The sequence below is a fragment of the Vipera ursinii genome, assembly GCF_947247035.1.
Source record: "Vipera ursinii genome assembly, chromosome: 3".
NCBI lineage: Eukaryota > Metazoa > Chordata > Lepidosauria > Squamata > Viperidae > Vipera > Vipera ursinii.
Window position 1 is genome coordinate 117,356,124 of NC_139516.1, and position 27,363 is coordinate 117,383,486.

Below are 27,363 nucleotides of genomic sequence, written 5' to 3' on the forward strand. Positions count from 1 at the left end.
GTATGTATGGTAAGACCTGCTTTTAACAAACCCATGCGGGCTTCTAGTAATCACCTTGTTCATTTCTAGGCTCACAAATTCGCTGCTTGATTATCTTTCCCAGGATTTTCCCAGATATTGAGGTCAAGCTGATTAGTTTGTAGTTTCCTGGATCCTCTTTTCCCCACTTTCTGAAAATCAGAATCTTATTACCGGTAGTTGTTTTCCAGTCTGCTGGTAGTTCCCCGGTGCTCTGGAAGCTCTGCAAGGTTTTATTCAGTGGTTCTGAGATCACCTCTGCCAGGTCCTTCAGAACCCTGGAATGTAAACCATCTGGTCCCGGCAATTTTAACTTATCCAATGTGGATAGGTGTTCTCTTACCTACCAATTCCTTGCCTACTTTGACCTGCATATCTGCTCTATCTCCCTTGGTGTTGCTTTTGATAGATTAGGATCTCGCCCCTTTTTGCTTAAAAACAGATGCAAAGAAGGAATTAAGCAGTTCTGCTTTTTCCTTGCTGCCTGTCATCTTCTGCCATTAGTGGACCTTGGCTTTTTTCTTCTTCATTATATATTGAAATAAACTTTTTTTGTTGTTATTTTTGGCATTTGGTGCAAGTCTTTGTTCATTCTGAGCCTGAGCCTTCCTGACTCTATCCTTGCAGATTTGGGTTATATGCTGGTATTCTGTTCTAGTTATGTGCCCCTCTTTCCATTTTTTATACTTGTCCTTTTCGTCCCTCAGTCTGTCAGACAGCTCTTTGCACAGCCATGCTGGTTTCTGGAAGCTTCCCCCCCACTTTCTCTGTGATACAGCTCTTGTCTGCACATTTATTATTTTGTTTTTCAGGGTTTGCCATGCATCCTGAACTATTTTTCCCCCTCTAGGATTTCTATCCATGGAATCTTTCCTATTATCTCTCTCTCTTTTTTTTTTTGCAGTTCTATTTTTATTTTATTCAAAAAAAGGTTTTTTAAAAAAAAACACACAACCCCCCCACAAAACAGACATTAAAAGTGCATTAAAAAAACCTAACCCATATTCACACATTATCCCCCCTTGTTGAATACTGATTAATATATTACAACAATATTAGTTTCCCACCCCTTGCAAAACAGGCCCCCCAAATTTTTAAATTACTAAATCTATTTGGAAATTATTAACCTGTTATTTATTTACTACATTAATGACAAAATAATTAACAAAAAGAACAGTAATACTAGAAAAAGACAAGATTAACATTTTAAAACTCTCTGTAAACAAACTATAATTGTAATCAACTTGTAGAAAATTTACTACAGCATCTTAATCCATGCCAAATTGTCCCAGGAGTTAAAAGTGATTCGTCCTGGATCAAATATCCATGTTTGTTTCTTAATACCATCTCTTATCCATTTTTGTCAGGTTAAATATAATAAATCCAATTTCTGAAGTTGGCCGATCTTCCTCAAAAAAAGTCCACTTGAAATTATTTTCCAATTGAAAGTGATGAATCCATTCCCCAATCTCCTTCAACTCTCTTAGGGAAAACCAGTGTATTATTTTGCCACTCCACTCAGTCAAGTTTCTGCTATTGTAAAAGAATACAGTCTTGAACTTCAGGGAGGCATTGCAATCAACTCAGTTCTAACTCTGTAAAGTCCATATTTATTTCCAGTGAATCTGCTGCTTTCAGATCACATTTCTTTTGTGAATCTAATTTATCTAGTGTGACATGCGTCTGAATATTTTCTGCAGACATTATCACAGGGGTGTCAAACTCCCAGCCCATGGGCCGGACGCATCATCATAAAAACCGCGTCCACGCCATTGCTGGCAATGGAGAAAAAGCTCCAATATGTTGCGTGATATCATGTGACATCGCAAGTTTGACATGTCTGCATTATCTTTTCATCAAACTTTTAAAAAAAGCTTTCATGTCACCAAATGCTCATATATATATATATATATATATATATATATATATATATATATATATATATATATATATATATATATATATATAATTGGTTTTTAACAATAACACTCTCCAATGCCTGGTGTACAGCGTGTTATCTTGATTTATATATATGAGAAAGAAAAAAGAGACAGTAATAATTGATTAACAGTCTATAATAATTAAATTTACTAATTCCATAATTAGTATATTAATTAATAATATATTTCTTTGATCTTCCCTTCTCCCATTTGTATTCTCCTTTTTCAACCTTAAACAAATATAATTCTTAATATTTGCAATATATAAATGATTAAATATAGATATTTTTTCATATTTATACAAATAGTAATAACATCTATGTATAACATTTTTTATCAGCTTATATTACCATCATCTCATTAATTCACCATGCATCCTATTTCCGTGACTTTTGTTTAAGCTTAGTTTCCCCTTTTATTCAATCTATTCTTATCAGTCATGATTTTCTCAATATTAATCATCTAGATATCCAATTTTTTCCATTTAGGTACACCATCCCAATATTTTCATATTTCCTGTATTATAAAAATACTGTGCTTCTTGTCTATCATATAACATCTGAGTATAACATCCTTTCTGATCAGCTTATATTTCATTTATATTTATAAAAGTTAGATCATCCCAATATTTTTACATTTCATATATTGTATAACATACTATATTACTTAAATCTCTTATCCCTCTTATTACAGGGCCTCTTTACGTTCAAAGTTTTCTATTCTTTTAACCATATTCAAACAAGTGTTTAGTCATGTAATACTCCATCTGAATGGATGAATCAAATCTCTTGAATCTTTCTCTAGCCTTCTTCTTTTGCCGAATAGCTTTCCAAGTTGATATATTCCGCTTACCCGGCAGTTCCTGTGTTTTTGCAAGTATTGTTGGGAATACAAAAGATGGAATAGTTACGGTAAGATATATACTTTCTGTCTCCCAAACTCTAATAATTCTTATGGGAATTCTATAGTCCTCTCCATTTTTATTGTTATATCAAAGTCTTGTAGATTTTTTCTTGTTTGTGTTGGATTATGATTCTTTTCATTTGTTGGTTCGTCGATATGATCATGTTCTTTGTATTCTGTTATCTGATTTGTTTGTTCATTTGCTGTCATTTTCTGGGTGTTTTTTGATTGTAGATTTAGATTGAGATGTGCTTATTTATGTTGTCAAAGTTGTTCTGTTTTTCCTCATGGTTTAAATCTATTGTCATTTGTATCTGTGGTAACATTGCATACATTTCCTCTTGGAAAGTATTTATCTTACCTTGAAATATTACTTCTGAATGTCTTTGATGTTCCAGGCTATATCCTTCAGGAGTGAATATTGAGTGTGGTGTCCTGTCATTTGTTGATAAGTGAATGATAGCCATGTTGTCTCCCACCTTCAAATAGTTTTTCATCAGTATTTTAGTTCACGGGTTAATTATCAATCAATCAAAGTTGCAATTAAGTATGTTAAGCCATCTTGAGTCCTCCTGTAGATTCTCCTCTAAAAGATTAGCCAAGAGCCAAATTTTTTCTTTTTCTCTAAACAATTCTTAATTTTACTCAACAGTCCAGATATTTTTCTTTCAGAAACTTTTTAATCTTATGGCTGGTCCAGCTCTTTCTTTATTCCCAGCTGTCTTCAAGGTCATTTAAAATTTAAGGGAATGGATTATTCTTTGTTTCTAGGCATCCTGCCAGTTTCTGTGTCATTATTGTTAGTGTTCTGTGCTCTTCACTAGGTGACAGTAGTTGTTCATTTTACAGTTTTTTCAGACAAAAAATTATTATTGTTATATATATTTTTTATAATTTCATTAAAACCCTTTTGGGTGTAATCTTAGCAGTTTTTTTCAGTTTCTAGATTTGTCCAGCCTGTAGTATTTTAAATTTAATTTCAGTCTATTTCTTCCCCCTTAGTATTAATTCACCACTTCCCTCTATGCGGGAGTAATATATAATCCCCTCCTTTCACTTTTGGAGGTTTTCTGCTTTGGGGGTCTTTCCCAAGGATTCAATTAGTAGATAGAAGAGAGAAGATAGATACTTTCACCAGTTCCAAGCACGCTGTTCACCAATGTTCTTGTTCATGCTTTTGGACTTTGACTGCAGGTATCTTGGGCTGGATGCTGATACAATGCCAGCCTTTCTCCTGTCAGGTTGGAGGGCTTCCCTGGGATTGAATAAAATGACCGCCATCATTTCATGATCAATGGAGCGCCCCTCCTTGATGGCCACCTCTTCAGGGTGACTTCAGACCCATTTAGGGTCCCCCTGGCAGGATGAAACTGGCCATGGGGAGCAGAGCTTCGCTATCCTGTGGCTGTGTGCTACAGGGCAAAAACGGAAGTCCCCAAATGATCTTTTTTTCAGATGTCAGCCACATTTACTTGTCTGTAATCTGATACATTGTTGCTCTATGTAACTTAATAACAATGGATAACAAAGGAAACAAAGAACATTGAAATAATATTCCTCAAAGGGGAGAAATAGAAAAAGAAATAGGGAAGATATTTTCTGGATATTTTGATCCAAAGTTAAAAAAAGTATTAAAAATTAAGCTCCAAATGTTTTGCAAATTGGTAAAATACAAAAACTCTATACTTAGAGTCCAATGTCAGTGTCATGTTGAATAATTTATAATTTGTCCCCTTCTTGAATTTAAGAAATATATTAGCCCTGCTCTTTTTAAATAATGGGAGACATTTACAAGCTCCTTAGATTCTGACATAAAATTGGATTGGTATTGAAGAGTTAAGTTCATTTATGGTAGTCTGGCACTTCCTGTCTGTCTTTTTATTTACCTGAGGTCATCATCCTCTTGTTTTATCATTTGTTCTACCTGGATCTATTTAAAAACAAATTCTCTGGTAAAAGACTGAAGCAAGGAAAACTACTACTGTATATTCCAATCCCTATTATCATTCTGCAACTTTCTTGAAGCAATGGGCTCACCTTCCTTAATTCTTTTTCTTCTTCTTGACATAGCCTGAAAAGCTCTTTTAGTTGCTTTTATCTTCTCTTTTAAGTTACTTTTGTACTTCAACTTTCCTGACTTGGTTTTTGGTAGATATTAGACACTTACTGATCTGCCTCGGTGATTAATCTCTTCCTTTAAATCCTTCAACAGAGTCTAGGGCAGGGGTCAGCAACCTGAAACAGTGAAAGAGCCACTCGGAACTGGTTCCCTCACAAAAGGAAAAACTGGGAGCCGCAAAAAAATGTGTGCACATGCGCATACATGCGTGCATGCGCAGAACAGGGTTTGACTGAAGAGTGGAGCCAAGGCGAGATATGCACCTACCCTGCATATTTGAATTGATTGTTTGAACTTTTTTAGTCCCATTTTTTTTGGACTGCACGTGGCAGAGGACTGGGAGCTGCAGGAGACGGCTGAAAGAGCCGCATGCGGCTCTGGAGCCGCAGGTTGCAGACCTGTGGTCTAGGGGGAAGGAAAGGGAAGTCAGACTTACATCATTAGTACTATGCAAGTTCCACCTTTTTTTCTAAATGTGCCACAAATTGTGTTCCTGCTCCAAAGGGTTAGAGAGGTTGCAGGATGATGTAATAATATCAGTTTCAATTTTCTGACCAAAGCAATGAGTTGCTGTGGACACCATTAGTATCCATTTTTCCTCATTAGAATTCATTTTTCCTCATTAGAGTAGTAGATAGATAAAAAAACCAAATGGTTATATTTATGTACAACATAAAATATATAGCAAATGTTTGTTGCATAACATGGAAGAAAAAATTTGAAGATGACCATTAGTAATGTGTTGCTGTTCTGGAAGGAATCACATAATAGGTTTTGCAACTAATTTTCTGATATTCTTTGTCACTCAAAAGCATTGAGGAATGTAAAGGAAAGTGTACATTATTTAAATGTTGAATGTACAGTAACATTAGATATCTCTGTACTACCATAAACTGTGAAATATCTCTTGTTATACTGATAACTCTCTCTTGGTTCAGTTGTGTGATTTTGTTAGTTCTAAGAATGGCTTTTGAGGTGCTGAGCTTGTTATTATGATTGTAGTAATTCCTGGTTTTAATGCAACCAACTAGTTTATCACAATAGGATTCAGGCAACATCATCCAGGTTTTGTGCCTCCAATCCTTATATTCTACAGAAAACATTGGGGAAATTAGAATGCTTCCTCTAAATTTTATAAAGTAAACACTAGACTGTGGTTTTCTTTACAGGATTTTTAAAATCAAAATCTTAAAAAGTTTACATGACATGGGAATTTATGGTAAACATAAAAAATGGGATCATTTCCAAACTATGAAGAGAAGCCCAAGAAGAGGTGGAAACTAGGCCTATTCCTCTTACAATTATGTCACCACCTGTGACAAAATATAAAAAAGTGTACTACTCTCACTTCCTATTTTAAAAATGAACACCTTGAAAATGATGATTAGGAAGGAAATATTTGGCCATATAAAAAAGTTAATGTTATTCTAGATTGCATGGGAACAAAATATTGAAAAACACTGAGAGTCTGGTGGACACTTAGCAATGTCTGAAATGGTATAGGGTTTCCTGCCTGAGCAGGGGGTTGGACTAGATGACCTCCAAGGTCCCTTCCAACTACTACTACTACTTCTTCTTCTTCTTCTTCTTCTTCTTCTTCTTCTTCTTCTTCTTCTTCTTCTTCTTCTTCTTCTTCTTCTTCTTCTTCTTCTTCTTCTTCTTCTTCTTCTTATTATTATTATTATTATTATTATTATTATTATTATTATTATTATTATTATTATTATTATGCCCAGGAGCATTACTTTAGATATGTCAAACTCAGATATTGGAAAGATCTGATGAGATGCATTGGTTGAAGTTTTAATTTATATAAAAAAAGATCCTGCAATGACTCTGATCAGTAAAGCATTACCTTCAGAAATTAGAATGCTTGAAAATTAGAATCGATAATGTTCTCTGCCTTGAGTTATTACTAAAAATAATAAAGGCAGGATAGAAATAAATAAATAAATAAATAAATAAATAATACTTGGTCTGCTCAATAGAGCAGACCAAGGGGAGCTGAGATTAATTGAAAGTGGCTCCTGTATCAATTTGACAGGGAGGAAAACTAATAATTTCCTGAAAGAATATAAACTGCTGGTATTCTTTTTTATTGTAATGGTTTTAAAATACATTAAACAAAAATAAAGCATTTGTATATCTCACATCTTTAAATTATCATTGCATATCATTACTTCTGTAGCCAAGCTTTTGGAAAATGAGAAGACTCAAATCCTTAAGCATCACAGACGTAAGGAATTGGAAGAACGCCAGAAATTGTATAGGTGAGTTTTCATAAAATAGAGATCAGCAACTTTTTTTCAAGGATTGAATGCAATTTACTGTCTGGCTTGAGTGTCCAGGCATTTCCTCCACCATTAAATAAAAATCTTAAAATCTTACAAGAATCATCCGGTCTTGTGAAATTTCAACTTCCCCTCTCCAAATGCCCTGCTTTGTTATAATTTTTAATAGTACATTGAAGAAAGAAATCTCATTAGATATAATTTCAGATTTTTTTTTACAGTAAGTATACTTTGAATCATATGTCTACTTTGTTGGGTGGGATTAATATTACTATTTAGCTCTGAGTAATTTATTCTGCATACTTATACTGAATTTTATTTATAAGAACACATTGAGTTATATTCAGTATTGATCCGGTGGGCACATCGGAATTTTGAGTAAGAATCAAATATGTAGCCATGATCAGTATCTTTGAGGAAATAACTCGGCCCAATTTTTATAACACGTTTATATAGCTTCCTATCAATGAGAATTCTGATCAGTGAACCAGCAGTTAAAAGATACAACATATAGTAATACACAACCCATTAAAAGAACAAAGTTGAGGTCACTGTAATACTGCTTTACAAGCAGGTCCCACACATATGTAGGCTCCATTAACATCTGCCCCCAATGCTTAGGAAAAGCCAGGCCTTTGTGTCCTTCTGGGATCAAAGTCATCTGAATTTTGGGGGAGGGGTATTGGTGAAGAGGAGGTTGTTCCATTAGGCAGGTTCCATGACAGAAAAAGTACACTTCCTAAGACCCATCAAGTGAAGCTGCTTTATCAAGGAGATCTGTAACATGCTCATTCTGTTTGATCAGTGAAATGGGCAGAAGCCACTGGGAATAAGAGGTGCCTTGACGTCGCTAGATGATCGGGTGAATTCTATGACCTTGACTCCTTTGCATGCTGCTTCCTTGGGTTTGGAGGCTGTCTTAAAACAGATTGCGACAGTATAGCACCATTACTATTAATGCTTTCTGTTTTATGCTTGTAAGATTGCTGTTAACATATTCCAATGTTAGTTCATCATCTGGATGTGCATCAAGTGCCGTGACAAGCGTTTCATAACCTTCTGATAAACCACTAAGTAATAGTGCTGCGACATGAAAATCTTTTATTTCTTCTCCTACACCTCTCAGGTATTCAACCATTTCCATGGTGTGTCTTATGTAATCCTGCACATCCTGGCCTTTCATCTGCTTGGTTTGGTATAACTTTCTAAACAAATACAGTTTATTGCTGAGATTAGCTCTTTTATGCACCTTTTGTAATCTTTCCCACATTTTTAGCAGTTTCACATTTATCTATATGTATGATTTGATCATCTTCTATGCTAAGAGATTGTGCTTTGAGCTTTCTGATCTTTCTCTATCCACTCATCTGAAGGATGTTCTGGCCTAGCTTCATTTATACATTTCCACATACTTTTCACTTATTAGCTGCATTTTTGTCTTGAATTTTCAAGACTGGTAGTTTTCAGGTCCACCATGCAGGTGTCTTGCCATTTTGTTGAAGGGAGTGGGGAGGAAGGCTTCTGGCATTCCTTGCATGCTTTCACTTTAGCTGGAACTGCTTTGGAATTAGGGAGGGGAACTGTCTTCAGAAAAGAAACAGACTCCGTAGCCGGTTCCAGTCTGGTTCCAAGGTCCTCGTGCCCTGAGAGTGACCTGTTATCTACCCAGCACCTCAGTGTTCTCATAACATCTCTACGGCATCATATTGGCTGCTGTTGGGCTGGTCGGGCAGCGGGGGTTGGGATTGGGGGAAAACGAAAGAATTGCTTCAGATTCCACCTGACTTTTCTGCACCAATTATCTCTCAGTAAAAGTTCTTTTGATCAATCCTAATAGTCAAGACTTTTGCTTTCCTAATGGACCAGCTGGGGCAGATCCTTACAGTAGTTCTAGTTTGTCAGATTCACAAGTGAAATCTTTCTTTCAGCTTTGTTACTGGCCATTTTCTTTTATTTATTTTGTTACAGTCTTCCTTTCTGTTGCTGTATCTTGCACTTATTTTCTGTAGCTGGCTATGGCTGGTTTGTTCTGTTCTGTGCTGAACTTTATATTTCTCCTCTAATCTGGGCTTATACTGGGTTTATACTGGGTTATCTCTGGTTTCCCTCTGGTTTCCCTCTGGGCTGTTTATGCTGCTGCTACACGCTTAGATGCAGTCTCTGGTTTATCTCTGGTTTTTATAGTGGGCCCATAACCTGTTAGAAATTTTGTTTTATTATATAGAAATGGTAGCAGAGGATTATTATATAGTCATACAGATTCGTAGCAGAGGATCTTTACATACCGTAGTCATACTTACCAAATAAAGTGTACAATGTACAGTCTCTGTGGGCCTTGCCTCTTAACGGTTTTAAATGTAACAGGAAACTTTCAGAACATAAAAGACCATATAATATATTTATCCTAGAGATTATACCTACTAAACTTAACAAACATTGCTGTTCACTGTCTGAATACTTCTGTAGTTGTTGCAATACAAAATACATTCCAAAATGTATTCCAACAAATCCAATACATTCTTCTATAGTTATCTATCTATATCCATCTCTGTTGCCAGTCATTTCCAAATTTTTCTTCCTCAGAGTTCTCCTGGTTGGGTTTTAAAACAATTTATATAAACAAAGAACTGATAATCATTTCTGTTTGCTTGATCTGAAATATATTAATATTTTTAGCTATTTTATTCTTTTAGTCTTGAAAATTACTCAGAGAGTTCTATTCAATAATTCTTATTTTTACTTAGATGGGGAGAATGGCATCCAGGTTTTCCTTTGAACATAGATGCCAAGTCTCATAAGGAATTGCCTCGCAACATCCAATTTGACAGTGAAAAGGGAATCGACTTTATCTTGAATTACACCAAAGCGTGAGTATAGTAATGACTCTCATATTAGGTTGAGACCATAGTTTGGTATTGAATCATAAATCGTAGGGCTGGAAGGGACCTCACAGATCTTCTAGTCCAACCCTCAAGGCTCAAGGCAGGGTTCTTTATACCATCCTGGACAAATGGTTTTCCAATCTTTTCTTGAAAACTTTCAGCTATGGAACACCCACAACTCTGGGAGACAAGCTATTCCATTGATTAATTGTTCTCACTGTCAGGAAACTCCTCCTTATTTCCAGGTTGGATCTCCTTTCACAGCACATAAGGTGCTGTGAAACATAGCTGTTAATTATTTTTAATTATCTCTTACAATTTATATTGTTTAATGATACATATATCATTAATGTGCATTGTTTACATATTTTAGGAATTGTACATAACGTTATTCTGTTTTATAGGACATATATAGGAAGAAGGCATCTTTATCTGGACTTACTATCAATAATTAGAACTCCACAATTTAGAAAATAATTTATTTAGTTCAGAGATGTGGCTTATAGTGCTGCTTATAACCCATAATTTCCTGTTAGCTCAGGCTTAGTTTAATTTCTTCAGATGTCTGGGAAGAGTTGTCTCCCCTTTTCACTCTATACTTCTTAAGAAAAATATGAAACATCAGAAACAAAATGAGAAAAAAAGAGGGGGTGAGAAAGCATTACTTATATAATTTAAGTATGACTCAGCAGTGTGGTGCAGCTGCCAAAAAAGTCTATGCAGTCCTAGGCTGCATCAACAGACAACATCAAGATCACGAGAAGTGATAGTACCACTCTATACTACACTAGTAAGGCTGCACTAGGAATATTGCAACCAGTTCCAGTCACCACAATACAAAAAAGATGATTAGGCCCTGGAAAGAACGCAGAGAAGAGCAACAAAGATAATAAGGTATCATACAACTGAGGGAAGGACAAGAAGCAATAAGTGGAAACTCATCAGAGGGGGATCCAACCTAGAACTAAGAAGGAATTTTCTGACAATGAGAACAATAAATCAGTGAAATAGCTTGCCTCCTTGAGATTCAAGGTACTAGTAATGGTGTTTAAAGCCCTACATGGCAGGGGTCTGGAGTACCTTAGGGAACACCTGCTGCCGGCATCAACTTCCCTTCGCCCTGTGCGTTCCCACAGAGAGGGCCTCCTCAGGGTGCCACCGATCAGAGAATGTCGATTGGTGGCCCCCAGGGGGAGATCCTTCTCTGTGGGCGCTCCGGAGCTGTGGAATCAGCTACCGGTTGAGCTCCAGATGGCGCCCGATCTTCGCTCCTTTCGCCGCGATCTCAAAACATACTTGTTCAAACAAGCTGGCCTGGCCTGATGGGGGATTGGTGGGGTTTTTTACTGTCATTTTATTGGGGTTTTAATATGTATTGATTGTTTTTTAGTGGGCATGTATTTAATCATTTTTTAACTTTTGTAATTCTGTATTTTTATTCTTGCCCTGTTCACCGCCCTGAGTCCTTCGGGAGAAGGGCGGTATAGAAATATTATTAAATTAAAAATTAAATTAAATTGTGGGTGCTCCATCGCTGGAGGTTTTCAAGAAAAGATTGGACAACTGTTGTACAGGATGGTATAAGGATTCCTTGTGTGGGCAGGGGTTTGGACCAGAAGACCTCTAAGTTTGCTTCCAGTCCTATGATTCTATGATACTTCAGCTTCTGACCTTATTTATTCTTTGCTTCAGCTCTACCAAACATGTTGCTCCTGAGACAGTACCAAAATGTAATGCAATTCTTGTTGGGGGAATTTTTTTTTACTTAATTAATTTAAAACCTTTATATAGCTGCCCATATTATAACCAGTTCTAGAGGGCTCCTGTCCTTGATTTAAATCCAAGGCTGCTTGTTTGGTTTAGTTCCAGAAGAGGAAAGGAGTCCCTGCTGATTTTACTCGGCTAGTCATAACCTACTATAGGAGGCAGCACTCATCTCCATTTCAAGGGCCATTGAGGTAGTGCTGTCCAAAAATATTTCTGTGATCATGTGGTCAGCATGTCATCACAGAGTGCTGTTTCCTCCCTATCAAAGTGATACCTATTTATCTACTCAAATTTGCATGTTTTCGAACTGCTAGGTGAGCCGGATATAGGCAAAGATAGGAGCTTACCCCTCACACAACACTCTGTTCTTGAACCCAGGCTGTTGGCTTTCCAGCCAACAAGCCCAGTTTCCTAACCGCTGAGTCATCGCTCTGCTCTGAAGTAAAATTCATGATTCCTATTGATTGGAAATCACAAATGGCTCTTAACATCAGCATGAAAATTTTAGGTTAAACAGAAATTTAAAAAGAGTCAAAGTTGCCTGGCTTATTTAGATTTTGAAGCTTTTACATTCTAATAAATGACTAGGAGAAAATTAGATGAAATTTGCTAGCAAAAATCACACCTGTGAGGATAACTCAACAACATTTCAGATAAGATGAAGCACTCATGGAAGACGATCCTTACAAATTGGAGAGAATTCATTCATCCTTCCTCTTTTTTGCTGGTAATATTTGTGAAAACTATAGAAGATGTCATATAAAATGTCTTTGCTTGTAAAAAGTTTCCTGTACCTTTTGGAAAACAGGCTTTCTTTCCAAAATGGGCAGGAGGATAACAACACATCTTGCTTTATTTATTTATTTATTTATTTATTTATTCAATTTATATACTGCCCTTCTCCAGTAGGACTCAGGGCGGTTTATTTTTATTTTTTATTTATTTATTTATTTTTTCATTTATATACCGCCCTTTCCCTGAGGACTCAGGGCGGTTTACAGGGAGTTAAAAATCAACCATACAAAAGTTAAAAAACCAATTTAAAAAAGATTAAACCAACCCTGTACAATTAAAAACCCCAATTAAAATAAATTTCTCCTCAGCTTGGGCCCGAGAGCTCAAAGAGCCAGGTCTTCAGGCCCCGGCGGAATGATCAGAGGTCGGGGGCAGTCCTCAGCTCTACAGGCAGCTGGTTCCAGAGGGCAGGCGCACCCACAGAGAAGGCCCTATCCCTGGGTGTCACCCGCCGGCAATCTCTTACCGGCGGGACCCTGAGCAGACCCTCCCTGTGGGAGCGCACTGGGCGAAGGGCATTTGATGCCGGCAGCAGGTGTTCCCTCAAATACCCCGGACCCAGGCCATGTAGGGCTTTATAGGTGATAACCAGCACCTTGAATTTCACCCGGAGGGCAACTGGAAGCCAATGCAGCTCGCGGAGTAGAGGTGTTACATGGGAGTATCGGGAGACCCCCATTACAACTCGCGCGGCCGCATTCTGCACCAGTTGAAGCCTCCGAGTGGTCTTCAAGGGCAGCCCCATGTAGAGAGCGTTACAGTAGTCGAAACGGGAGGTCACAAGCGCATGAGTAACTGTGTGTAGGGCGTCTCGGTCCAGATAGGGCCGCAACTGGCACACCAGGCGAACCTGTGCAAAAGCCCCCCTGGTCACGGCTCCTATGTGATCTTCAAAACTGAGCCGTGAATCCAGGCGAGCCCTATCGACGGGGGGTAACACCTCACCCCCCATCATTAAAGGTGGAATAGACTGGTTAGTCCGAGATGCCGGTATGCACAGCCACTCAGTCTTGGCAGGATTGAGACGAAGCCTGTTTCTCCCCATCCAGACCTGGACCTTTATATCTCTACTACTAAAATAGTTAGTAAACTAAGTATCAGAAGATTGTATTTGGGAGTGGGCCTAGGACTTGAAACAGTTATAAAGCACTGAATTCAAGAAAAAGATAGGAATTATCTTTAGAATTATATATGTTGCATTCCTTCAGTTATCAACCATGACTAGCAGCAGGACAGACCCATATGCAAGGATTTTTGTACACCTGAGTGTGGTATAATAAACAGCTCTACTGTATATGATTCAAAATAGGACAGGTGTTCAATCTCCATGTATTAAAAAACCAAATACTTTACTAAAGGTGCATTCTGATGTAACTAAATTCTCATTTCCAAGAATTACAAGCTGGAGCAAAATGATATATAAAAATTAAAAATTGTGTGAGACATGGAAGAAAGTCATGTTATAACTATAACCATTAAGTATGCTGTTTTTTGGGTTTTAGAATGGAAAATCTCTGTGTCAATCGTTTCATGCATATGTTCCAATCCTCCTGGAGTGACTTCGCCGATTTTGAGAAGATCTTTGTCAAAATAAGTAATACAATCTCTGGTGAGTTTTGATAATTGTTGATAACTTGCATGAAAAATGAGTTATACATAGTTCAGATTTTAAGACACTGGTATAATAAAATCAGTCCCAAATCTGATGCCTACAGATCTGATAAACACATTTGTCAATTTTTGTCAGTTTAATACTTCAAATCACAGAGAAGCACAATTAAAAAACAGCTGTAATTTATAGAATTTATTTCTAAATCTGATTATTTCCAAACCTCTTATGTCTGAGGGCAGTTATAGAGCCTCATGTGAATGTTATGGATGCATTTCATATAGTCCATGGATATGGGAATTCACAAAATGGTTTCATGTGGATATGCCTATTGGCAAAGTAATCATAACATATAAAAGAGCAGACAAATGCCTATAATGATATGTACATTACAAATAACTTTAGTATAAAACAGAATAAAAATACAGGATCCTCCAGCCTACCAAACTGAAATATATAAATTATTCACCAAGCCCATATTGAAGCAGTTCTAGTATGAGCAAGCCACATATCTTGCTACAGCCTGTACAATATTTGTTTGTTTGTTTATTATTTAAAGTCTTGGATGAATTTTAGAATTATTTCATTCTCATCACATATCACAATCAGGAATATCTATAACATAGCTACATAAACAAAGTTTATTTTTATGCCAGGCATTGGTAATAATCATATTTATGTTGTCCATGATTTCAGTTCATTTATTATTTTTGACATATCAAACCAAGCCATCAGTTTCTAACTTGGTCATTGATCTTACACTTTGAGTATGAGTGGATTTTCCACTTGGTGGTGGTTCTGGTGTGTATTATTTTACACAATACTTAAATTTATCTACTAAAGTAAAAAAGTTCAATTTCATTTTTGCAATTCATTTTCACACAATGAAATGAACAAAACGCATTTCTGCAAAATATAACAATTGACACATATAGATATATCATAAACTTAAGGAATTGATGTATATTTATTTATTTTATCATAGAGAATAAATTACAAAACAATAAAAACAAGCAAAATGAAACAAAACAAAAGAATGCATTCAACCCTAACAACAACAAAAAAGAAAAAAAATAATGTAGTGGTCAATTAGATTTAACATTTAACATGTAGGATCCATCCTGGTTGGGTGCTGAAAGAAAAGAGAAAGCAGTAAATTATTTAAGCTAAACATTACACTAATCTTCAAATCCTTCTGTTAACCACCTGTTATTATATTTAGCGCATAGAAAATCTATAAATGGTTTCTAGTCTCTTATAAAGCTGTCTAGTCCGTAGATATAATTTACTTGGACTTCAGTAAGGCATTTGATAAAGTAGATCACAACCTACTACTTGGTAAGATAGAAAAATGTGGGTTAGATAGCATTACCACCAGATGGATTCGTAGCTGGCTGACAGGCCGTACTCAGCGTGTGGTCCTCAATGGAACCGCATCTACATGGAAGAAAGTGTGTAGTGAGGTGCCCCAGGGCTCTGTTCTGGGCCCAGGGCTCTTCAATATCTTCATTAATGATTTGGATGAGGGGATAGATGGGGAACTCATCAAATTTGCAGACGACACCAAGCTGGCAGGAATAGCCAATACTCCAGAAGATAGGCTTAAGATACAGAAGGATCTGGACAGACTCGAACACTGGGCACTATCTAACAAAATGAAATTCAATGGTGAAAAAAGTAAGGTTCTACATTTAGGCAGGAAAAATCAAATGCATAGGTATAGTATAGGTGGTACCTTGCTCAATAGTAGTAACTGTGAGAGGGATCTCGGAGTCTTAGTAGACAATCACTTCAATATGAGCCAGCAGTGTGCTGCAGCTGCCAAAAAAGCCAACACAGTGCTAGGCTACATTAACAGAGGGATAGAATCAAGATCAAGTGAAGTACTAATACCACTTTACAATGTTTTGGTAAGGCCACACCTGGAATACTGCATCCAGTTTTGGTCACCACGATGTAAAAAAGATGTCGAGACTCTAGAAAGGGTACAGAGAAGAGCAACAAAGATGATTAGGGGGCTGGAGGCTAAAACATAGGGAACGGTTGCTGGAATTGGGTATGTGTAGTTTAATGAAGAGAAGGGTGAGGGGTGACATGATAGCAGTGTTCCAATATCTCAGGGGCTACCACAAAGAAGAGGGAGTCAAGCTATTCTCCAAAGCACCTGAAAGCAGGAAAAGAAGCAATGGATGGAAACTAGTCAAGGAGAGAAGCAACCTAGAACTAAGGAGGAATTTCCTGACAGTTAGAACAATTAACCCGTGGAACAACCTGCCTCCAGAGGTGGTGAATGCTCCAGCACTGGAGGTTTTTAAGAAGAGACTGGACAGCCATTTGTCTGAAATGGTATAAGGTTTCTTGCCTGAGCAGGGGGTTGGACTAGATGACCTCCAAGGTCCCTTCCAACATCATCATCATCATCATCATCATCATCATCATTATTATTATTATTATTATTATTATTATTATTATTATTATTATTATTATTATTATCTCTAATCAAAGCAGTTAATTTCGCCATCTCTACTAGTTCAGTCAATTTCAAAATCTATTCTTCAACAGTCAGGATCTCTTTTTCTTTCCAGTGTTTAGCAAGTACAATCCTCACAGCCATCACCATCTGAAGGAATAGCATCCCAAATTGTTTTTCAATTGGTATGATGATACCTAAAAGAAAAGCTTCAGGTTTCATTAATATTTGTATCTTAAATATTTTTGTATTGTCATTGTTATGTTTATCCAGTATGTTTTCCAAGTATTTGGAAGACACCACATATGATAATATGAACCTGGATTTTGATTACATTTTCAGCACTTATTAGAAATCCCTTTATATATTTTCATTAGTCTATCTGTGGTCAGGTATCAACAGTGCATCATTTTGTAAGAGTTTTCTTTCAAACTATAATTTAATGTGAATTTTAATCTCTGACCATACATTCTCCCATTTATCTAGCATTCTATTATACCCCACCCCAAATTGCCCATTTTAACATACATTCTTTAATGTATTCATCCTCTAGATTCATCTTGAGTAGCATTTTACATCCTTTAGAACAGAGGTCCCCAACCTTTTGGGCACCAGGGACTGGTTCCATGGAGAGAAGTTTTTCCGCAGACTGGAGGGGGTGTACTGCCTGCATCCCGCAGATGGGGCTTTGCTTGTTTGTGTGGCCCGGTTGCTGCCATACCTCGGCCCAGTACTGGTCAACGGACCGGAGGTTAGGGACTCCTGCTTTAGAAATCAAGACGTCATCTCCAGAACATAAGTTAATGTCCAATTCAGATTTTGTTCCTGTGAAAACAAAACTTCTTTTTTATCAAATTTAAATCTTTCAAAAATTTTATAATAATTAAACCAATCACAATCAAATTCTTCACTTACTAGTTGTTCTCTTGTCCGTAAAAATGTTGTGGATTAGAGGAAAACATGATAAGAGGAAACCTAGAAGATTAGTTACTAGAAGCAACCAGAAAGAACTAAACGTTATAATTGAAGAAGACCCACTAATTAGAATGGAGAAAATTATTTAAACTCTTGAGAATTCAAGAATATTTTATATTAATGGTAACAAAGTACCATTAGTGAGTTGTCATTTAAGATTGTTGGTTATAATGAAAATGAATTTAAAAAGTAGAGAAGAGGATACAATTAAGAAGCAGACTGTTCTGGATATGGTTTTTAAATTGTCAGGATAAAAGAATGATATTGACAAAGGATTTGTCAATTTTATAAAGGATTTGCAAATAAAACTGGTTGATGTTTTAATAGCTAAAAGGGACAAACAAATGATAAACCAAAAGTGACTTGGATGTGTGCATTTCAACTCAGAAGGGTGATTTGGACAACTTTCTTATTTTGGATTTACAAAACAGATGTGTTATACCTATGAAGGAGTTCCTGAGAAAAGCTAGAGAATAGAATAGAATAGAATAGAATAGAATAGAATAGAATAGAATAGAATAGAATAGAATAGAATAGAGCTTATAAAACCCTAGTAAGAGCACACCTGAAATACTGCAGCCAATTTTGGTCACCATACTACAAAAAAGATGTTGAGACTTTGGAAAAAGTTGAGAGAAGAGCAACTAAGATGATCAAAGGCCTGGAGACTAAAACATATGAAGAATGACTGCAGGACTTGGGTTTGGCTAGGGGTAGGCAACCTTGGCTCTTTTCTGACTCATGGACTTCAAGTCCCAGAATTCCTGAGCCAGCATAGCTGGAAACTAATTAAAGAGAAACAATCTGGAATTAAGGAGAAACGTCCTAACAGTGAGGACAATTAACTAATGGAACAACTTGCCTTCAGAAATCATGGGTGCTCCATCACTATTTATTTTTTATTTTTTATTTTAATTCCATTTATATCCTGCCCTTCTCTGAAGACTCAGGGCGGCTTACAAGCTTAGCAGTAGCCTTCATTCTATGTATATGCCTGCTTATTAGGGCTTTCACACACACCCCAAGCGGCATTATTACAAAGTCAGCTTAATTGCCCCCAACAATCTGGGTCCTCATTTTACCTACCTTGGAAGGATGGAAGGCTGAGTCAACCTTGAGCCTGGTGGGATGCGAACCTGCACTAATTGCAGGCAGCTGGTGTTACTTAAGGAGGCATTAGCCCACTGCTCCACCAAGGCTCTAGAGGTTTTTAAGAAGAGACTAGACAGTCACTTGTCTGAAATGGTATAGGTTCTCCTGTTTGAGCTGGGGGCTGGACTAGAAGACGTCCAAGGTCCCTTCCAGCTCTATTCTATTCAGTGCTTTAGGCTTTAAAATATCCGATTTCAACAAACTTAGAGAGAGCTTGTGAAATCTTCATGGATGAAAATCTTAAAGGGGAAAACAACCTAAGATGCTGGAGAAATAATATAATAATAAAATTGACCCTAATATTGCAGCCCTTTGCTTGGCTGCGGCTGCTTCAGCTCTCAAAAGTATTGGAGTGATTGAGGGGAATGAACGATCCAGACTGAAGTACTTTTCAAAAATAGTGACAAGTAAGCAGAGTTGGATTGCTAAACTTTCATACGAACGTCAGTCCATATTGGAGATGAAGTTATTTAGCGAGAGAGGAACTGTGGAGGAAACTGTTCTGGAGAGTCTGCATAGCCTCAGATTACTACGGGGGAAAGAATCAATAACAGAGTTGCCAGCGGTTGACACGGAGGGTGACAGATCGGCTGAAATGTCTGGAGGAGCGGGGAGGAAGAAAGGGAATTGCTGGAGGTGGAAACAGCATCGTGCTCATGTTTTCGACAGCAAAGGCAGCAGAGGCAGAGTGGGGTGGCAGCCATTGCAGCTGGGAAGTTTCCCTCCATTGCTGACCATCTTCAGAAGAAGAAGAGGAGGAAATGTGGCAAACACGGAGACCTAACATCTAGGTCTAGTCCTTACAGAGTGCCACTTCCATCTATTTTGTTTGCAAATGCTCACTCCTTAGAGCCAAACATGGATTACTTGAGGCTAGATTTAACAACAAACCGGGAGGTGAGAAACTGCTGTGTCATCATTGCAACAGAAACCTGGTTAAAGCCCTCTGTCCCAGATAGTGCTGTTAGCTTGATGGGATTTTCAACATTTTGCCTGGACTGGAGTTTTGCTCTTAGTGGCAAATCCCGGGGAGGGGGGTGTCTGTTTTTATATAAATGACAAATGGTGTATTAATGCCAAGGTGATTTCAAGTCTGTGCTCCCTTGATGTGGAGCTTCTGACCATCAAATGCAGACCCTCCTATCTGCCTAGAGAATTTTCTGTTATCAATATCACAGCTGTGTATATCCCCCCCTTGCAAACAGAGAAGAGGCCCTGAATGTTCTCTATCATACCATCAGTTACCTACAAATTACTTACTCAGAGGGTGCATTTATTGTAGCACGGATTTTAATCAAGTCCATTTGAAAACCACTCTGCTACATTTCCATCAATATGTGGACTTTGTAACCAGAGGGGTCAATACACTGGAACTTGCTTATTCCAACATGAAGAATGCATTCAAAGCTATCCCCTGCCTTCACCTGGGCCTCTATGACTATCTCTCAGTGCTGCTTATTCCAGCTTATAAACCTTTATTAGTCAGAGTGAAACCTACAGTAAAACAGGTGAGGGTTTGGACAGAGGGAGCTATAGAAGCATTACAAGACTGCTTTGAGAGCACAGATTGGGGCATGTTTAAAGAAGCAGCTACTGATAACAAACATATAAATATTGAGGAGTATGCGACCACGGTGTCTGCACATATCCAAAAGTGCATAGAGGATGTCTGTGTCTTTAAAAGCATTGTTGTGAGGCGAATGAAAAACTGTGGCTGACTTATGAGGTCCGCAAGATGCTGAAAGCACGGAATGTGGCTTTTAAATCTGGCAACATGATGCCGTTTAGAACAGCCAGAGCTAATTTGAAAAGTGCCATAAAAGATGTAAAGCAAGCCCATTGCTAGAAAATTCAGAACTTTTTTCAGGATCCAACAGACAACAAGCAAATGTGGCAAGGAATCCAGGCCATTACAGATTATAAGGTGGCTCCATAGAGATGCAAGGGCGACACAGACTTCCTAAACGAGCTGAATACATTTTTTGGAAGATTTGAGGCATCAAATAGCACTCCTGCTAGGAAAGCTGTGCCCCATCCTGATGACCAAGTGCTTAGCTTTGATGTCACCTCTGTCCAGAAAACACTGCGGAAAGTTAATATTCGGAAAGCAGCGGGCCCAGCTAATATCTCTGGATGTGTCCTTAGGGAATGTGCAGATGAACTGGTTTGTGTTCTCACAGATATTTTCAATCTCTCATTGCAGCAGGCAGTGATCCCATTGTGTTTTAAGACAGCCACCATTTTGCCAGTGCCAAAAAAGTCCATAATTGCAGGCCTCAATGATTACTGTCTAGTTGCACTGACATTCATCATTATGAAATGCTTTGAGAAGCTGATAAAGGGCATTATTGTATTCTAGCCTCCCACCAGCATTTGATCTGCTTCAGTTTGCTTACCAATTAAATTGCTCTACGGAGGATACTATTTCTTCTATTCTCCATCTGAGCATGAAGCACTTAGAGGAAAGAAATACTCATGTGCATTTGTTGTTTGTTGACTTCAGTTTGGCATTTAACACAATCATTCCCCAGCATCCAGTAGACAAGCTGGGTCTTTTAGGCTTAAACACTCCTTTGTGCAACTGGAATCTTGATTTTCTTACTAATAGGCCCCAATATGTGCGAGCTGGAACAAATATTTCTAACACCATTTTCTTGAGCACAGGTTCTCCTCAGGGATGCATCCTAAGTCCGCTGCTGTTCACTCTGTTGACCCATGACTGTAGTGCTAGGTTTGCCACCAAGTATATTGTGAAGTTTGCAGATGAAACAACAGTAGTGGGCCTTATTCATGACAACAATGAGGGTGCTTACCTCAAGGAGTTTGAGGGTTTGATGAACTGGTGTAAGGAAAACAGCCTAGTTTTAAATACTGGAAAAACCAAACAGATCATTTTCAATTTCAGAGAAGGCAGCCACAGCCACACTTTTCTGTGCATTAATGATTCACCTGTGGAGATGATTACCAGCATCAAATTCCTGGGTGTGCAGTTAACAAGTAGGCTGGCTTGGTCACTCATCAGTGAGACACTGATGAAGCAGGCACAGCAGTGCCTGCATTTTCTATGTCACATGAGAATAGGACATCTTCCTTCCCCTATCCTTACCACTTTCTACAGTGGGACGATTGAGAGCATCCTGTTATACAGCATCACAGTCTGGTTTAGAAGCATCCCTGCTTCAGATAGGAAGGTGGTGCAGAGAGTGGTGAGGATTGCTGAAAAGATCATTGGCAGTTCCCTCCCTTCCATCCAGGACATAGCACATAAGCTTGAATAGGGTCCACAAGATTGTTTGGGACAATACACATCCTCTTCAAGACCTATTTGCCTTGTTACCTTCTGGGAGGAGGCTTCGTGGTATCTGAAGCAGAACATCAAGATTCAGTCACAGCTTTGTTCCATACAGTATTAACCTTGTAAACTCTAAAGTTTCTTCCTTCCATTATGCATTCAAGATGGACAGTGAATAATATTTATATGTTACTTATATGTAAGGGTGTAGGGCTATACATATGTTGTATATAGTATGTTTTAAATGTGTGTTATGTATGTGTACACTTTGAGAGGAAGCAACTAAATTTCATTTTTAATGTGTGCCATTGTGCCCACAGGAAAAAATGACAATAAAGGTTATCTTATCTAATCTAAAACCCCAAAAATATGATTATAAAAGCCCAGTCCCTCATAATACCATTGAAAAAGAAAAATAAGAAATCCAAGAAAAAAAACAGCATGGTCTCACAAAGAATTCTCTGATAAACTGAAAGATAAAAAGGATAGTATAAAAAGTGGAAAGAAGGACACATAACTAAGGCAGAATACCAGCATTTAGCTCATTTCTGCAAAGATGAAGCCAGGAAACCTAAGGCTCAGAATGAACTAAGACTAGCAACAAGTGTCAAAAATAATAATAAAGTTTCTTTCAACATATAAAAAACAAAAAAAGTCAAGGAAACAATTGGTTCACTAATGGGAGAAGATGGCAAGGAAGTGATGGGCAGCAGAAAGAAATTCTAATTCTTTCATTGCTCCTCTCTTCATGCTAAAGTAAAAATAGCCAAAACTACTAGAAACAGAACTATAAAAGACAGACTAAGAATGCAAATTAAAATAGGCCAGGAAATGGTAAGAAATGCCTATTCACTCTAAACAAGTTCAAGTCACCAGGTCCAGATGGATTACATCCCAGAGTTCTTAAGGAGCTGGCAGACATGATCTCGGAATCATTGAATCATATCTCTCAAAGATCCTGGGGAAACTACCAGAGGAGTGGAAAAGAATTGATGTTGTTCCAATCTTCAAAAAAAGGGGAAAAAAGCAGACCCAGGAAACTACAGGAGAATCAACTTGACATCAATACCTGGCAAGATCCAGGAAAAGATAATCGAGCAACAGATCTGTGAACATCTAGAAGCAAGCAAAGTTATAACCAGAAGCTGTGGTTTGTGAAAAACAGATCACGCCAAACAAATCTTATTTCATTCTTTCACAATGTGACTAAATTAGTGGACCAGAGAAATGCAGTGGACATAATATACTTGAATTTCAGGAAGACATTTGACAAAGGAGACCACAACCTACAAAGCTGGAAAAATGTGGGATCGACAGCATCATCACAAGATGCATTTGTAACTGACTTGCAAAGAAGTATTCAGTGTGTAATCCTTAATGGAACTGCAATTACATGGAGAAAGTAAGTAGTGGCGTACCCCAATGTTCTGTTTTTAGGCCCGGTACTCTTCAATACCTTCATAAATGATTTAGATGAGGGAATAGAAGAGGAACATTTGCAGATGACACCAAGCTGGCAGGAATACCCAGCACCCCAGAAGATAGGCTTAAGATCCAGATATACTTGACAGACTTGAACACTGGGCCCTTTCTAACAAAATGAAATTCAATGTAGACAAAAGCAAGATTTTACACTTAGGCAAGAAAACAAAATGTACAGGTATCGATTAGGTGAAACATAGTTCAATAGTAGTAACTGCAACATGGATCTTGGAGTCCTAGCAGACAATCACTTAAATATGAGCCAGCAGTGTGCCACAGCCACCAAAAAGCCAATGCATTAGCAGAGAGATAGAATCAAGATCATGTGAAGTGTTAGTACTGCTTTATAAGGCTTTTGTAAGACCACACTTGGAATACTTTATCCAATTTCGATCACCACAATATAAAAAAGATGTTGAGACTGTAGAAAGAGTGCAAAAAAGAGCATCAAAGATTATTAGGGGCTGGAGGCTAGAACATATGAAAAATAGTTGTAAGAATTGGGTATGTCTAGTCTAGTGAAAAGAAAAACTAGGGTGGTGACATGATAGCAGTGTTCCAATATTTGAGGGGCTGCCACAAACAAGAGGAGATCAATTTATTTCCCAAACCACCAGAGGGCAAGAAGTAGTGGATAGAAACTAATCAAGGAGAGAAGCAACCTAGAACAAAAAACAGATTTCCTGACAGTGAGAACAACTTGCCTTCAGAAGTTGTAGGTGCTCCATCACTGGAGGCTTTTAAGAAGAGACTGGACAGCCATTTGTGGACTAGCACCGGGCTGCAGCATGCCAAAAACAGGTCTGCGCAAACAAGCAAAACCCCATCTGTGGGATGCAGGCAGAACACGAAACCACACCCCTTCTGGTCCGTGGAAAAACCTGTCTCTAATGAAACTGGTCCCTGGTGCCCAAAAGATTGGGGACCACTGGACTAGAAGATCTCCAGTGTCCCTTCCAACTCTGATGAGTTCTATGATCTTATGATGCTATTGCAGTGATGGGAAGGGCTTCATGTTATGTAATAGTTGCTGCTGCTGATTTAGAATAATCATCCCATGTCCATTCTTCTCTCATCTTTTTCCTGTTTCTTCCACCTCTCTTTCTCTCCTTAATTTGATATGGGCAGCCCTTGTTTAATGACCAGTCACTTAGCAAATGTTTGAAATTATGATGGATCTCCCCAGAAATACTTACAGCCTGTTTTTGAAGTTCTGATGGCTGCATACACACCCTGTTGTCAAGTAATCATATTTTGGGCACTTGGTAATTGGCTTGGATTTACTGCTGTTTGCAGAATGCTGTGGTCATGTGACTACAAATTTTGTCTAGTTTGCTGGTTTCAGCAAAAAGTGCCTATGACAAAAATGGACTTATTTAACCACCATTGTGCTTCCTTAATGGCCATCACAGAAAATGTCATAAAATCAGGTGTGGTCACATGATGAAAACTACAGCATTATATTACTTTTTGACATAATTGCCATTCAAATTGAGGCATCTGTCATAATGTCTTACAAGGTTTGAAATTCCTTAGTAGCAGTTGTGCAGCACCAGATCTGGGCTATGTGGTGGGTGATCAAAAATATCCTAACAAAACTGCTTCAAAAGTTCCTGGGTGCATCTTAGCAGTGTCCGGGCGAGCCTTATCATGAACCAACACCAAAGCAGAAGTGGTGCCATGGAAAATCCCGCCAAATGTGAAGATGCCAAATGAATACTGCTAGTGAAGTCCATGGAGCGTGGTTCAACCATCAGTTCAGAAGTCTACTGTGAAACATTATGAAAACTCAGCCGAGCCATCCATAACAAGCATTGGGGTATGCTGACTTCCAGTGTGGTGTTGGTTCACAATAATGCTCGCCTGAACACTGCTAGACACACCCAAGAACTTTTGAAGCAGTTCCGTTGGGATGTTTTTGATCAACCCCCCCCCCCCCCCCCCATTTCATAACAAGTGGTTACTAAGGAATTTCAAACCTTGTAAGACATAATGACAAGTGCCTCAATTTGAATGGCGATTATTTCAAAAAGTAATATAATGTTGTAGTTTTCTAATGTGTATAATAAACGTTCTGTATCTGCGAGTGTCTGTAATTGATAACCAGCGGTTTATTTCCAAATTGCCCTGGTATATAGTTATTTTAATAATATTTTCAGTCTCCTTCTGTGTTATCTTGAATTCCTAAACCAATCTGGTGTTTTTTTCTCTCCTTAGCATATGTAATGCAGCACTGGCAAGAAGATTTTATGTTTGGATACCAGTTTCTGAATGGCTGCAATCCTGTATTAATTAAAAAATGCATAGAACTACCAAAGAAGTTCCCAGTGACCACAGAAATGGTAGAATACAGTCTGGAGAGAAATCTAACTCTGGAGCAGGAAATAAAGGTACCTACTTAAGATAGACAGTTATTTCAGCATTTAAGTATGAAGTGTTTTACAAATGTTGTAGAAGCTGATTAAATTGTCTAGGAGAAAACTATTTTCCATTCTAATACAGGAATACAATTAGCAAACTCAAATTGCATGATAGCTAGCTCTCAAATCAAAATAAGAATGTCTAATTTTAAGGATATAATATCATCCATGCTTTCCTGGGTGTAAATCTTAGCTGCAAAAGAACTCAAGCAGTAGCTCAATAGGTGTCGGGGCATGGGAGGCCTGGCTGCAGGCGTCCTAAGGTAAACGGGTACGGGGCATGTGGGGCAGCTTCATCCACCCACTCCTGCCCTAGCTTGATTTTTATGCTTGCACTTTGCCCCAAAATTAGGGCTTATTTTCAGGGTAGGGCTTATATTAGGCGTATGCGTAAAAATCAAGATTATTCTGTTCTGTTCTGTTCTGTTCTGTTCTGTTCTATTCTATTTTATTCTATTCTATTCTCCAAACACAGTTTGTTCCATTGTTGAAAAAATATTATTAATTGGAAACTTTTCCTGATGTCAATCAATGTTTGATTACTTATAATTTAAACCTGTTGTTCCACCTGGGAGGGGGAGGATGGTCCTTTACTGCCAGGCCTGCTAGTCTGCTGGGAGGGGGGAGGGGCATCTGGGTTTCCTCCACTTTGGTCGTTACCCCTTTGATGCCTCTGGGTATGAACAGAAGAAAGAATGTGCCATGGGTCAACTGCCTTATCTCCACTTCAAGATGGGAAGTCGTTAAGAGAGAAAAACGAAACCCCCGGAACGGCACCTGGGAACTGTGCTTATCACTGTGGTTTCCATAACAACTTCGCACCTGGGGATTGGATGAAATCAAACTGGATATTTGGCCGTTTGGGAAGGGGATGGTTTAATGTAATGTTTCCCACAGGAAAACTTTAGATCTTGCTTTGCTCTCTTACTATCACTATCTCTCTCAGTTCCTTTTGGGACAATGCCTGTTTCGAGAGTTCTACTTTTTTGAGAGGATTAGCTGAAGCAGGACTTTACAAGAGGGGCTTCATTGGAGTAGCGTAGTAGGGTAGATAATAGGGGCTTTGCTCTTGGTTATTGTTTTCTTCTAAAAGTGACGTCTTTCCATTGGTCTTCCTCTTTAGGTACATATATAGGGTAATTTTTTTTACAGAATAGTAAATATCATTATTACTAAAGAATAAATACCAAGAGCCATGGTGGTGCAGTGGTTAGAATGCAATTTTGCAGGCTAATTCTGCCAATTGCC

The 27,363-nt window shown here is 38.0% G+C and overlaps 1 protein-coding gene across 2 annotated transcripts in view; it reads left to right on the forward strand.

Moving 5' to 3' along the window:
- The window catches only part of ALOX5 (arachidonate 5-lipoxygenase), a 97,442-nt gene that overhangs the window by 18,829 nt on the left and 51,250 nt on the right, over positions 1-27,363 (forward strand). For both annotated transcript variants that reach the window (XM_083357544.1, XM_083357543.1), the window contains exons 3-6: positions 7,169-7,250; positions 10,016-10,138; positions 14,218-14,324; positions 25,913-26,085. In XM_083357544.1, the coding sequence (XP_083213670.1) occupies positions 7,169-7,250; positions 10,016-10,138; positions 14,218-14,324; positions 25,913-26,085 (485 nt within the window). The remainder of the gene's footprint in view (positions 1-7,168; positions 7,251-10,015; positions 10,139-14,217; positions 14,325-25,912; positions 26,086-27,363) is intronic.